Source organism: Anolis carolinensis, unplaced genomic scaffold, assembly GCF_035594765.1.
Source record: "Anolis carolinensis isolate JA03-04 unplaced genomic scaffold, rAnoCar3.1.pri scaffold_9, whole genome shotgun sequence".
Taxonomy (NCBI): Eukaryota; Metazoa; Chordata; class Lepidosauria; order Squamata; family Dactyloidae; genus Anolis; species Anolis carolinensis.
In genome coordinates, this window is record NW_026943820.1 from 28502902 (window position 1) to 28517666 (window position 14765).

Here is a 14765-nt window from a genome sequence, read left to right on the forward strand (position 1 = left end):
TACATTCAAGGGTGAGCAAAATGAACTTTATAGGACATATATTGCCTACAGGCCAATCATGTGCAATAAAGGATTTTGCACTTGATATCATGCCGGAGAGGCCAATAAATGAACAATGAAAGTCCTCCATCAAACACAGGCTCCATGGAGAAGAGGAGTAGGGAAAGGCAAATGGTCTGAACCATTCCTCTGAGCCACACACTTCTGCACACACTTTCCCCGTGTCTCGCTCCTTTCCTGTCCCATACAGCCATGTGCTGCTCACCTTCCTTCTTTCCACCGGTTGAGGTCAAACACAGCCGTGTAGAGCACATCCACCAGGCCCAAGGTCTTCTCTGGGTCCAGGCTCCGCTGCAGCAAAGACATGGTTGCAGGGTCTTCTTTCAGGCACCTAAGGAAGAACTTCTTATTAATTCATCTCCACATCGCCAAGGTTACTCAGGCCCCACCACTCCTCTCTCTGTTTTTTTAAGGCTTTAGTAAAAGCAGTAAATCATAATTACCAAGTCGATGGGACTTGAACCACAATCCTGGATCCTTCTAAGCTGATCTGAGGCGCATAGGCTTCTTTGTTTTCGATCTGCGCTGTGTCCACAACCACCTAATCGGGAATAAAAACAGTCTGAATCTGGAATTTGGAAAGAAAGAATACTGTTCCTCAAACTATCAAAACAAGCTGCCAGAAGCTGGGCAGTGGCCTGTTTTACATTTAACCCCCATGCATCTCGGCGCAAGGAATTTTCCATTCAGAAGTGTATGGACGGGGGACGTTCATGATGTGCTTTTTCTTGTCTCCGACAACAGTATGCAACATGTTTTTGTTCTGGGTTAGAAATGTCATTTCCTAACTGGTTATATCATAAAAACATGGAAATGGTGTATTAAACTGTCAAAACTGTGTTTTTGGCAGACCTCTTGAGGCACATTATTATATTATTATATTTATAATTACATAATTATATAAGACTATATTTATATTACATTGTTAAATAATTAAAATTATAATATATTACACTAAGTAACACAATTTCTGTTCCTGGGTTATAAATGTCACTTTCTAATTGGTTCTATCATAAAAACATGGGAAAAGTTCATTAAACTGCCAAAACTTTGTTTTTTTGCAGGAGGGACATCCTGCAGCAGCACATTCTGCTCTAGTTTTAAAATGAATCTCAACCAATTCAACCTAGTTTGTGGCAGCCACACAAACAAAGTTTCTGGAGGAGAACAACTACTTTCAAAGAAAGGACTGCTCAATTAAACAGGACATAAGGCTTTCAAACCAGGAACAGAACATTTTTCAAATTTTGTTACATAGCGTAATTGCCAAATGCAAGAGAGAGAGATATCAGGCTCCGCTGGATAGAGAGGAAACCCTAAGAAACCTGAGCAGTTTCCACCAAAGGATAGACTGGATGGGAGCCTGCACCTATTTAGCCTCGAGCAACTACACAGGTCACAAAACTTTAAAAGAAAATGAACCTACATTCCAGCAAAGGTCACCGAGTGTGGCCAGATCTGGACTGGGATTGAAAACAAACAGCTCTCTGTTATTACAGCAGATCTTTTTAGGGCAGGAAAGAAGCACCAACACAAAGAGGACGGAGCAAAACAGAGCCCTAAATTCGATCGAATCGAATTTCCCGATTCGGTTGCAAGGACTTCCTCTGCATCTGGTGACGCTTGGCCTTTCCAGATTTCTGACATCCAATGTGCCCTTCAGGGAACGCAGGCGGCAAAGGTGCTAAGCCACCAGCGTTTTCAATGGACTGACTCATGCGCCACTGACTCACACTTCATTGACCTGAACTCAGCGGAAAGTACAGCCAAGGATGGTTTCACACACGCAGATAGGAAGTGACTCTCAAGGGCCATTGTTCTTGCCTGGCAGATGTTTCCTCCAGGTCTCCCACCCAAATGGCTATTGAAGCAATGGATGTCACAGTGGATACTGGATTCCACAGGCATTCGTACCCAAGGATTAGTGAACTTATATCCCACCTTGCTCCCAACATGGGGTCCAAGGTAGAGTATAATGGTTTAATAATAATAATAACAACAATACTTCATTTTTCTATCCTGCCACCATCTCCCTGGAGGGACTCGGAGCGGCTAACATGGGGCGGAGCCCAACACAGAAACACATAGTAAAGGTAAAGGTTTTCCCCTGACATTAAGCCCAGTTGTGACCGACTCTGGGGTTTGGTGCTCATCTCCATTTCTAAGCCGAAGAGCCGGCGTTGTCCGTAGACACCTCCAAGGTCATGTGGCTGGCATGACTACATGGAGCGTCGTTACCTTCCAGCCGGAGCGGTACCTATTGATCTACTCACATTGGCATGTATTCGAACTGCTAGGTTGGCAGGAGCTGGGGCTAACAGCGGGTGCTCATTCCGCTCCCGGGATTTGAACCACTGACCTTTTGGTCCGCAAATTCAGCAGCTCAGCGCTTTAACACACTGTGTCACCAGGGCCCCCACAAAAACACATATCAATAACTAAAAACAATAGTACAACAATCAAGTAAAATAATCAGATTAAAACATACCATATAATAAACCACAGAATGACCAAGCAAGTTAAGGCAATAATATCAATATCACCACTATGGATAAAGGGTCAAGCTCAAGAAACAGGCCTGGGCAAACTTGGGCCCTCCCTCCAGGTGTTTTGGACTTCAACTCCCACAATTCCTAACAGTCGGAGCCCCAGACCTCACAGAAGCCTTCTGATCAACTGTTGTTTTTCCCTGGAGTTGCTCCTGGAGTTACTCCAAGAGGATCACTTTCTACAGACTTCACAAATCCTATCCTTCGTCTTCATTTAGGGGCACCAGAGGAAAAAAAGCCCTAGGCCTGATTCTACAACCATTCAATGTTGCGATCGATAGTCATCCTCTGAATTGCTCAAATTCCCTATTGGGGATCAATACCAAGAGCAAACCTGAACCTCAAACTTTATAAGTATAAGCCGACCCAAATATAAGCCGAGGCACCTAATTTTACCACAAAAAACTGGGATAACTTATTGACCCGAGTATAAGCCGAGGGTGGGAAATGAAGCAGCTACTGGTATATTTCAGAAATAAAAATAGATACCAATAAAATTACTTTAATCGAGGCATCAGTAGGTTAAATAATGTATATCTATGGATATAGATATACAGGTACATAGACCTATATGTATATAGGTTTGCGAAGACCTGCAAACATATGAGGGGAAAATTCATATATAAAATTAATGTATATAGATACATACAGATATATAAGTACACAGGGATTGCAAATGCATGCAGGGAGTTAATGCCTATATATCTGTAGGAGAGTTTAATAAATATTTCAGGGGGAAATGCTTTTATAAGATTAATGGATATATATTTTTCTTCTTCCTGACTTGCAAAGGCCTCTTTCCCTTTTCAAAACATTACTTGGTTAAGAGTGAGGGAGGCTTTGGGAAACACACTGATAAGGGAGGGTAAGAGAGGAATATATCATATATTGCAAGAAATGGCCTCCAGGTTCTGTTGCTCGGCCTTGACCCCATTATAAGCTGAGGGGGGCTTTTTCAGCTCAAAAAAAGGGCTGAAATACTCGGCCTATCTTCAAGTATATACGGTAAATATCCACTGCTCCTCTGTGAAACTGCTATTATCCAACACTTTCAAACCAGGAACAGAACATTTTTTAAAAATTTTTTTTTACATAAGTGTTATGATAACACCGAAATTGCAGCACGGGATTGTAGGCCCAAGCATCCCCCAGAAGTCTTTACTCTTCCCTGTCTCTCTTTCCAGGCCTTTTCCGTGCCCAGATCCCTCCGGTCACTTACCAGTCCGGCTTGCCCAAAGAGTAGCTGCACCGCCGTCTTGCAGGCCCCGCGCCATGTGGATGGGCAGACCTGGTTCAGGACCTCCGTCACGGGAGAGTCATCCCGCGGGGTCACGCCATTATGGCACCCGGCCTCCTTCATCAGCTGGATCATTGTGTGCTGCCGAAGGTAAAAAGGCAAAACAGTTTGGAGAAAGAAACCCACAGGTTACATCTGGCTCCTTTACAACAGGAATATTATTATTATTATTATTATTATTGACACAAAGACAAGAGTATGACACAGCAAACAAGATAGACATGCTGGATTTCATATCACAAAATCAAAGTCAAACACTTCCCATGTGTTTAGGACTGAGTGATGTATTATTATTGTTGTTGTTGTTATTATTATTATTATTGACACAAAGACACAGTGTGACACAGCAAACGAAATCTATATGCTGGATTTCGTATCACAAAATCACAAATCAAACACTTCCCAAGCGTTTAGGACTGTGTGATGTATTGTTGTTGTTGTTGTTGTTGTTATTATTATTGACACAAAGGCACAGTATGACACTATCATTTTATATTTCTCCTTTTTTAGATAGCTTTTAATTGGCTCCCAGTCTGTTTGTTTTCTAGGTTTACCTTGAGTGTTTGGGCGCACTGGGTGCAATTGCAAAAGATCTCAGCCGGCATTTGGAAACAATACACATTGACAAAATCACAATCTGTCAACAGCAAAAGGCCACCTTACTGGGGTCTGCACGCATCATTTGAAAATCCAACAGGATTATTATTATTATTATTATTATTATTGTTGTTGTTGTTGTTGTAGTTAACCTACAATATTATGTATTTTGTACAATTACAACATTGACTTTTTCAAATAACACGGGCAACGCTGGGTACCCAAGTGAGTAATATAATATATAAACATGTCTAGGGCCTCTATTTGCTTCAAAAATTGCCCCATGGCTGAAAATGCTTGAGAACCCCTGATCTAATAATATATTTAACGCCATTTTCAAATGCTTCACAAACAATACAACCAGATTGGATTCAGAAGCGACTGTTTTCCAGCCTTACCGTTTTCAGCTTGAGGTTCTCGGCCGCTGACTCGTTGAAGGAGATGCCTTTCAAGAAGTGGGGCCCGATCTGGATGGGGACGGTGGGCAGCTCGCACTGGATGGGCTGGGGAGGGGTCTGCCTCCGCCCGGCCTGCTGGGCCTCCGCATCGCTGCAGCAGCCCTTCATTAGGAAAGGGAGAAGGCAACAAGCAAGAAGAATGTCATGAAATAGGATGTATGGTATGAATGAAATTGTATGATTTCATTCAAACTGTGCCAATAGTGCCATGGATTCAAATGATAGGAAATGAGATTACATTGAGCACTAGGAAGAACTTCCTGACTGTTCAACAGTGGAACTCTCTGCCTCGGAGTGTAGTGGAAGCTCCTTCCTCAGAGGCTTTGAAACAGAGGCTGGATGACCATCTGTTGGGGGTACTTTGATTGTGCTTGTCCTGCATGGAAGGGTTTGGACTAGATGGCCCATGTGGTCTCTTCCGACTCTATTATTCTATGATTCTATCCACAAACAGAACTCACCTGGAGGCTCGCTTCAATCGCCTTTGGGTTCAAGTGGAAGCCGGCTTTCATTGCATATTCACAGTGGCCCAGGCTTTCCAGTGCCACTTTATACGCCTGGTTTTAAAAAAAGAAACACAATTGCGTCACACAGCTGGAAAACAAGAAGCGCTGCGTATCCTTTGCCTCCTTAAACCCTGAGAATCTCAAAGAAGTGTTATTTTTTAAAGCCAAGTTTGATTACATCATTATACAAGGTGACCTAGAAAGGATTCCCCTAGGTATGAAGCAGTCAGGCTTTGAAGCTGCAAGGTCACTCCGTGGAAAAGGATGAGTATTGTGGCCAAATTTGGTGTGATTTGGCCCAGTGGTTTTGTTGTTAACTCAGTCCTAATTATGCACATTACATTTTTTAGATAGATAGATAGATAGATACATAGAGAGAGAGAGAGAGCAGAGTTTCAGAAGTGTTTCTTTCAGTTGCCCAAAAGACATTTACTCTCCCTTAAAACATCTCGTTTTAAATCATGACAGTGGTTCTCAACCTGGGCTCCCCAGATGTTTTTGGGCTTCCCAGTCAGTTTACGAGCTGTTAGGATTTCTGGGAGTTGAAGGCCAAAAACATATGGGGACACTAGGTTGAGAACCACTGAATCATGATCTCAAGAGACAAAAATAAGTAGACTTCTTTAAAAGTAACATAGTTGGTTTACTCACAAACTTCATGTATTCAGCATACAGGTATTTTGCATATCAATACAGTTACAGATAGGATTTGAAGTAGTGTAGGTAACACAGGGCATCTTTCTTATAATCTTAATGCTCTAAAGTCTAAAGCATGTCTCTAGTACTGAGAGTCTAATAGAGTTTCTGACTAGTCTGAAAGTTCAATGGAGTCTAAACTATTGTTTCTACTGGCGTCTGAAAGCACACTCTTTCTACATTGAAAGGCTAATGGCTTCTGCCTTTCTAAAATAGAGTCTGAGTCCTGAACACTCCCAGTTCTGATCACATAGTCTGCAACCCCTCCCACAACAAAGAGTTAAGGAAAACTGTATACCAATACACACATAGACAATACAGGAAGCATTCTGAACAATAACAAATAACTAGGGTAGGAGGCTTGTAGAAGATTGCTATTTCCAACAGATAGAGCCCGGGAACCACACAACACTCCAGTGACCCCAGCCGCGAAAGCCTTTGACAATATATTAATAATGATAATAATAATAATAACAATGGTGATAATAATAGCAATAATGTAATACAATATAATAATAATGATAATACACTATTATAATGGTATATTTATATTACATGTAATATTACTAATAATATAGTGTTATAGTACAATATAGTAATATATAATGCTATAATAATAATATAATATATTGTATGTACATATGACTTGTAAGCTGCCCTGAGTCCCCTTCGGGGTGAGAAGGGCGGGATATAAATGTCGCTAATAAATAAATAAATAAATAAATAAATGATAATATTATTATTATTAATAATAATAATATGATAATGATAAGAATAATAATGGTTATAATAGTAATGGTAATAGTGATGATAATAAGGATGATAATGATAATAAGCATGATAATAATAATGAAGATGATGATGATGATAATGATACTGATAATAAGGATAACAATAATATTAATGATGATGATAATCATCATGATGTTTCCATCCAAGCAGAGACACCGCAGGAGCCACTCACCTGCAGAGCACTGTCTATTTTCAAGTTGAGTTCCTTCAGCTGGTGCTCAGGGATGGCCACACTCTGGGAGCAGAAGAGTTGCTGGACCTCAATGCCGGCCAAGCAGCCGTCGCAGCCTCTTTCCCGCAGTCGCGACGTGGCCTTTGGACACAAGGCACGAAACGCAGCAGATATGAAACAATAATGTACTTCCAACAACAAGTGACACAACTGTAAAGCACCATCAGGGTGGGACATTGGGTAACAATCAAACCTCCCGGTGTATGTATCACACTTAGCTGTCTCTCAACAAATAAGCCAAGGAAGAAAGGTAAGAGGATGAGGACTTTCAGCGGCCTACCTTCACAAGGTTTTAGCCTACACTACACTTGTGAGATGCAACAGCAGAAGCCCCTAGGAAACCACACCTTCTGTCAGAAAGGCTGAGATTTCAGAACCAAGGCCATCTGTCAGGATTCTATCATTATTATCACTATTATTATTATTATCACTATTATTATTATTATTGTTATTGTTATTATGATTAAGCAGGGGATGGAAGGCCATCTGTTGGGATTCTATTATCAATATCATTATCATAAGCAGGGGATGGAGGGCCATCTCTTGGGTTTCTATGATTCTATTATTATTATTAATAAGTAAGGGATGGAGGGCCATCTTGGGATTCTATTATTATTATTATTATTATTATTACTACTACTACTACTACTATTATGATTATTATTAAGCAGGGGATGGAGGGCCATCTGTTGGGGTTCTATGATTCTATTATTATGATTATTATTAAGTAGGGGATGGAGGGTTATCTGTTGGGACTCTATTATTATTATTATTATTATTATTATTATTATTATTATTATTACTATTATTATTACTATTACTACTACTACTACTATTATTATTATTATTAAGCAGGGTATGGAGGGGCATCTGTTGGGATTCTGTTGTTGTTGTTGTTGTTGTTGTTGTTGTTGTTGTTGTTGTTGTTGTTATTATTATTATTATTATTATTATTATTATTATTATTATTATTATTATTATTATGCTTTTCTTGCATGGCAGAAGGGGCTGCACTGGTTGACCTGTCCAACTGTATGATTCTATTCCCCGTGTCCCTCCAAAGGATTTCTAGAGGTTGAAGAGGTGGGTCTCTGTCCACCGGGAGGGGATGCATGGGCTCAGTGAGTGTTCCCCAAGTGTGGGCTTGGCTGAGTGGCTCTGCTGCAACTGAGACGGGGCTTGACCCACTGGTGAGGTGACCTACCTCTGCTGCCCTCCTCCAGGAGCGCACGGCCTCCTCGGGCTCAGTCACGGGACCGGTCCCGGCAACTTGCATCCCACTGGAAGGTTTCCTTTCCTGGGCGACGGCTTCCGCGAAGCAGGAATGGGCCACTGGCTGGACCTTCTGCAGAGCTTGGGACAGGAACTGGAAATGGACCTGCATCACAGTCAAGAAGCAGCGTCCGAGCACCTGGCAAACAGAGAAACAACCGTAAGTCACGATTAACGGGTTGCTCACCTTCTGTTCCAATGTGCCGTTTATCATTCTAAAGATAAGATATGCAGCTTATTGTTGTAAAGATTTTATCCTGACGTAAACAACACGAAAGATACAACCCAATGGCGCAGCTCAACTCATTCCAACCTCAAAATGACAACTTTTCATTTCAAATTGATCACATTGATCACACAGCTCGGAGACCACACAACACCCTAGTGATTCTGGCTGCGAAAGCCTGCGACAATACATAGTTGAACTATATTGTGTCCCTCCTTGAGTTGTAAGGAGAGGTAGGGAATAAATAAAATTATTATTATTATCATCTGCTCAAATTCCCACCACCTTTTCCCAAAAAAGCAGCAGAACAAGGATTCTGCCATAACTGAACTGCATCAAAATACACATTTGCAGCCTATTCATGGACGTGCGGATCCTTTCCAATGCTCTACCATTATGTCCCTACTTCCGCTTCCTAAATGAATGCATCAGACTGGCAACACCAAAACGCCCTTTAAAACAGAGCTGCTGGTGGCCATGTTCCCCTCTGCCGTCTCCTCTCCTGCTCTTTGCATTCCTTTCAGATTAAATCATTTCCCTTATTTGTACAAAGTTTAAACCGAACAGAGGAGGTATGCCGACAACGGGCCTCTCCAAAGGCGGTTTCCTTATTTTAAGAAGTATTTTAAGCGAGACGTGAAGCAGCAATGCCCTTCAGAGACATTCTTCTGGGCAAACAAAACGGGAACTCTCGCTTTGGGATTCTTGCGGAACGTTTGTTTATTCAAATGGAGGGCCCCTTCTCTCAAATGACAGGGAAAAGCTCTGAAGGCACTGCTACACACACAAATAAGGAGAGACCCTTGCTTTGGGGAAAACCTTTGGAGCAGAAGTCCTTCTATCAGACCTCAGGCCCCAATCCTGCAGAAAATGCCATTCTAAAGGCAAAGAAATACAAACAGGAGAATGCGTTTGCTTCCCCACCTCACCCATGTATAGTCCCATTGGGTAAACTGCCCTATATACTCGTGTATAAGTATAGAAACGGTAGTCAAAATAATCAACCCCAAAAACCTTGTTTGACTTATTCATGGTTCAGTGTATAGGTCATTCCCAAGTTATGGACAAGATAGGTTCTGTAAGTTTGCTCTTATGTTGAATTTGTATGCAAGTTGGAACAGAGGCATTTCTTGTGTAACTCCAGCTAAATATCTATCTATCTATCCATGTAGGACCCCTGATGGTGCAGCATGTTAAAGCACGGAGCTGCTGAACTTGTGGACCAAAGGTCACAGGCTCGAATCCGGGGAGCAGAGTGAGCACCCGCTGTTAGCTCCAGCTTCTGTCAACCTAGCAGTTCGAAAACATGCCAATGTGAGTAGATCAATAGGTACTGCTCTGGCGGGAAGATAACGGCGCTTCATGCAGTCATGCCGGCCACATAACCTTGGAGGTGTCTATGGACAATGCCAGCTCTTCGGCTTAGAAATATAGATGAGCACAAACCCCCAGAGCCAGTCACGACTAGACTTAATGTCAAGGGAAAATCTTTGCCTTTACTATCTATCCATCTATCAATGGAGTTAAAATTGCTGGAAGAAACATTAACAGCCTTAGATATGCAGATGATACCACTTTGATGGCTAGGAGCTGAGGAGCCTTACAACCAAGGTGAAAGAAGAAAGAGTTGTACTTGACCCACATCCAGAGAGCACTCTTAACCCAACCAATGATGGATCTGGACCAAACTTGCCATAGATTATGGGACTTGCAGGACCTTCACTGAAATTGTGACCCCCCAGCAAGAATGGACTGGAACCAAACTTAGTACAGAGAAGCCCCATGACTAACTGAACATACTGCAGGGGTTAGTGGGAAATGGACCTTGATCTTGGAAGTTGTAGTTCACCTGCACCCAGAAAGCAGTGAACCCAGCTGTTGTCAGATCTGGACCAAACTTGCCAAACAGACTCAACACGGCCAACTGTGCATACAGGCCTGGTTTGGGGGTGATTGACCTTGGATCTGGGAGTTGTAGTTCAGACTTAACCATAGATCCCTGAACCCAACCAACGACTGATCTGGACCAAACTTCAGTGATATTACCTAACATTCAAAAACAAACAATGCCTTTTTCTATTAACCCGGACACAACCAGATCCCCAAGGTAGTGATAAATAAGATTTGTCTCACTTCCTCACCTCAATATCCTGCAGGCTGAACTCCTTCTGATCCTTGAAGTTGGCTGCCCCGGCGCTCAGCTCCATGAGCATTTTGGCGATCTCGGGCTTTATTGCTGCGGTGAGCCGGCTGGCTGCCTCCATGACGTGTTCCTGCACGTCTTTGAGTTGCATAGCTGCCTTGGCGTAGTGCGAGTTCCGGAACACGCTGCTGAAGAGGTCGGTGAGGAAGGCGCTGGCGCGGCAGAAGACGTTGAGGGCGTCCAGGTACTTGGAGATGCCCTGCTGGATGTCGGCCACGGGGGTGGCCTGGCTGCAGCCGCCCGCAGCCGATGCCGCCGAAGAGGAGGAGGAGGAAGAGGAGGAGGAGGAGGAGGAAGAGGAGGAGAGCAGCGGGGAGGCCGGAGAGGCCGGAACGGGGGCCGATGCCGACGCCGCGCCCAAGGCCTTGCCCAGCTCCGACACGTGGAACTGCTGGTGTTGCTGCACTTTCTGCTTGGACCCGCCAAGCAAAAAGCGCCGCTTGTAGTCCATCTTGCTCTCTTGTGCACTGCAGCAATACATAAGGAAGCGTGGGGCCAAGGCCTTCTCAGAGCGACCGGACTCTTCTCAGGAATCTACCTCTGCGAGCCGGAGGAGAGAAACAAGCCCGTCACGGTCGAGGAGAGCATTTTGGATGCAAAACGACAACAAGGCGAGCAACTGGGAGAATAGACTCAAACGCAAGACGCAAAACGACAACTAGGTGGGCAATTGGGAGAATCAACCGTCGGCCTGCTGACTTGGGGCTGCATTCAGCATCCAGGCGCAGTCCCGCTGCAAACGAGAACTGTAAAAAGCAAGCTGCGGATGCTTCACGCGAAGAATACTGTTGGTTTTGGGCCTGGCGTTTCTACGGAGTGAAACAGAGGCATGGTTTCAAAGCCGCCCTTCTTCGCCTGTCCACGCGCCGCTCGCACTGGATGTTCACATCCATTTCACACCAAAGACGCTTCAGCAAAGTCCTATGACGAACCTCTTTGGGGATCACCGCTCAACAGTGATCTTCAGCCCACGGCAGGCCTTCCCTCGTGTCCGGTTTGACAGAACCCGTCAGTCAAATCCAATTCTTCCCATCTTAATACTGAGAAGAGGGAAAACAAACCCAGATCCCTGTCCTGGAGCCTCGGCCACAACTCATCTCGTTCAGGAGTGTTTTTCTCTTTGTTGTATTGCAAGACTTTCCGTTTCTTCTTCTTCTCTCTGTGTTGAGGTAGTTTCCTTTTCTAACATGAAGAAGCGGTGCTTTTGGAGTGAGCTTTTCTCAACTGAAGAATCAGGAGGATGCAGAAACGTCGTTGTAAGGCCTCTCGGTCATATCCTGGCAAGGAGATAAACAATGGGGAAAGGATCAAAAGGATGAATATTTTACGCTAAGTGTTGATTCTTACTTCTGTATTGGAAAGCAATCTGTTACAAATGTATCTGTACCTTAAAAAACAGATAGACCCAACAGTAAAACAGGGAAGTAAACCCAATATTATTACCAAGCTTAGATAGTCAACATTTTTGTATACTTGCATCTGACTATTTTAATCGAACAAAATCTTTTTTTGCATTTACTTGGGCGGCCAGGGATCATATTGTTATTCAACCATAAAGCAAAACCAAGCAACCACCTTTTACTTTTAGTCTGATCTCATCTTACTGCATTCAGTCCCCTGAGGTTATACAGGTAAATACTGCATCTAAACGGGATCAGCTCAAGTTAGTACTTGGAAACTAGTGAATTCCAAGTGCAATATTCTGTTCCTGGTTTGAAAGGGTCATTTCCTGTTTAATTGTGCAGTCCTTACCTTGAAAGAAGTTGTTTGACTCTAGAAACTTTGTTTTTGTGACTGCCACAAGCTATGCTGAATTGGCTGAGACTCAATGGGATACTTATTGAAAAGGAGGTCAAGATAATACAGACTAAAAACTTGGATATAACATACTGTAAACTTATTAAAAGTTTTAGTTTACTTTCCCTCCACAACATTTTCCCTTTCCGTGATGACATGGGCTAAAACTTATTACATTGCTAACAATAACTTGAGTAAGTTTTATTCCTCCCTCCCAATCCCTAATGTACATTGTGGAAAAATCAATAAAATTATTATTATTATTATTACTATTATTATTATTATTATTAATAATAATAATAATAATGTATATTGCTTCTGGAAGACAATCAGAGACATGGGCTGCAAGTAGCAGCCGATGATGATGATGATGATGATAATGATGATGATGATGATGATGGCGGCACAGGCCAACTTCGACCCTCCAGATGTTTTGGACTTCAACTCCCACAATTCCTAACAGCCTACCTTTCCTTTCTTTTCTTTCTCTTGCTTTCCATCATACACCTCCCTCTTCCTCCCTCCCTTCCTTTTTGTTCTTTCCTTTCTCTTCCTTCCCTTCTTTATCTTTCTGCCAACCGACCTTCCTTCGTCCTTCCTGATGTTTCACTTCCATCCTGACACCTTTTCCCCTTCACTCCCTTCCTTCCCTTCTTTTTCTTTCTTCCCCTATCCCTTCCCTCTTTCCTACCGGCTGTTAGGAATCATGGGACTTGAGGAATCTAGACAAAACAAAGGACCACAACAATACAAACCAAGGCTTGAAACACCAACACCAACAAACACTCATGGCTTGAAAACGGACCGGCGTCAACCTGACCTCGCCAGGAACAGATATAGAAGGTGAAGTATGTGCGCTCCCGACACCCTATCCTTCACCATCCGTTCAGGAGACAAGGGAAGGCTATTCTAAGAAGCAAGACTGCGCGACGTTTTTAGCAGCACGGCTAAAATGTGTCCAAGCCCATCGGCGCCGGTGCAAAGAGCTGCTGATGACCCTCCTTTTCCAGAAGCACCGGGACTTGTCCTTTCCTTTGAGGAACCCTTTTTGCCACCAGATGGGACATGCAAAGGCTTCCAAAAAGCGCTCAAGAAGACTTGCAAAACACACACAGCTTGGCCCGAAGCAAAACACAGGTGTCCCTGTCTCAAACGCCCAGACGGGACAGAAAACAGAAGGCAAAGGAGACGTTGGAAAGCGGACGAGCCGCGCACCACTCTTCCTTTCCCTGCCTGTTCGCCAAAATAAATGCAGAACCAGGTTCTCATAACTTGAGCTGGATACCGATCTGTCTGGGGAGGAAACCTCTCCGGCCGTAGACAGAGCCATAAAGTATATAAAATTGCAAAAACTTTGTTTCTGCAGGAGGGACATTCTATAATAATATGTATTATTAATATATATATAAAATGAATAGATACCCTTTATTTATTAGATCATCACCCTTCCAATGTGGGTACAACAACAACCACAACACTATGTAACACGGTTTAGGTTCCTGGGTGATGAATGTCATTTTCTAATAAGTTCTATCATAAAAACATGGACAAGGTGTATTAAACTACAAAAGCTTCGTTTCTGTGGGAAGGACATTCTATAATAATAATAGTAATAATAATCAATAATAATCAAAGCTCTCAATTATATTAAATTGAATCATGAAGGGTCTGTTTGGTCCAGATCCATCAACCTTTCTAGTACCTACCAACATATATACATACTTCGACTTTTATATCTATAGATATTCCGTAATGCAATGATTTACTATGTCTATAGGCCACTAGCTGTGATGACGCTGTTGGGGAGGTGGGAGGAGGACTAGATTTCTGTTGAACTTACTCCAAAAAGCAGCATACCAAAAAAGCCAGAAAAACTTGGAGAAAACTCAACAGCCAGAGCTCTGTGCTTTCTTCCACTATGTGTGTGTGTGTGTGTGTGAGAGAGAGAGAGAGAGAGAGAGAGTGTGTGTGAGTGTGTGTGTAATATATATTACACATACACACATACATACATATATAATGGAGCAGTCGGGAGGTTTGGCAGCCTGCCTGTTTGAAACCGAGGAGGGCTCCCACACAA

The 14765-nt window shown here is 42.9% G+C and overlaps 1 protein-coding gene across 2 annotated transcripts in view; it reads right to left on the minus strand.

Annotated features, from left to right (window-relative positions):
- Positions 1-14765, minus strand: part of garre1 (granule associated Rac and RHOG effector 1) — a 50537-nt gene that overhangs the window by 13125 nt on the left and 22647 nt on the right. For both annotated transcript variants that reach the window (XM_062961771.1, XM_062961772.1), the window contains exons 2-9: positions 10827-12165; positions 8392-8598; positions 7128-7268; positions 5423-5518; positions 4902-5063; positions 3829-3987; positions 504-601; positions 266-391 (exon numbers count right to left, since the gene is read on the minus strand). In XM_062961771.1, coding sequence (XP_062817841.1) covers positions 266-391; positions 504-601; positions 3829-3987; positions 4902-5063; positions 5423-5518; positions 7128-7268; positions 8392-8598; positions 10827-11369 — 1532 coding nt within the window. In that variant the 5' untranslated portion in view covers positions 11370-12165. The remainder of the gene's footprint in view (positions 1-265; positions 392-503; positions 602-3828; positions 3988-4901; positions 5064-5422; positions 5519-7127; positions 7269-8391; positions 8599-10826; positions 12166-14765) is intronic.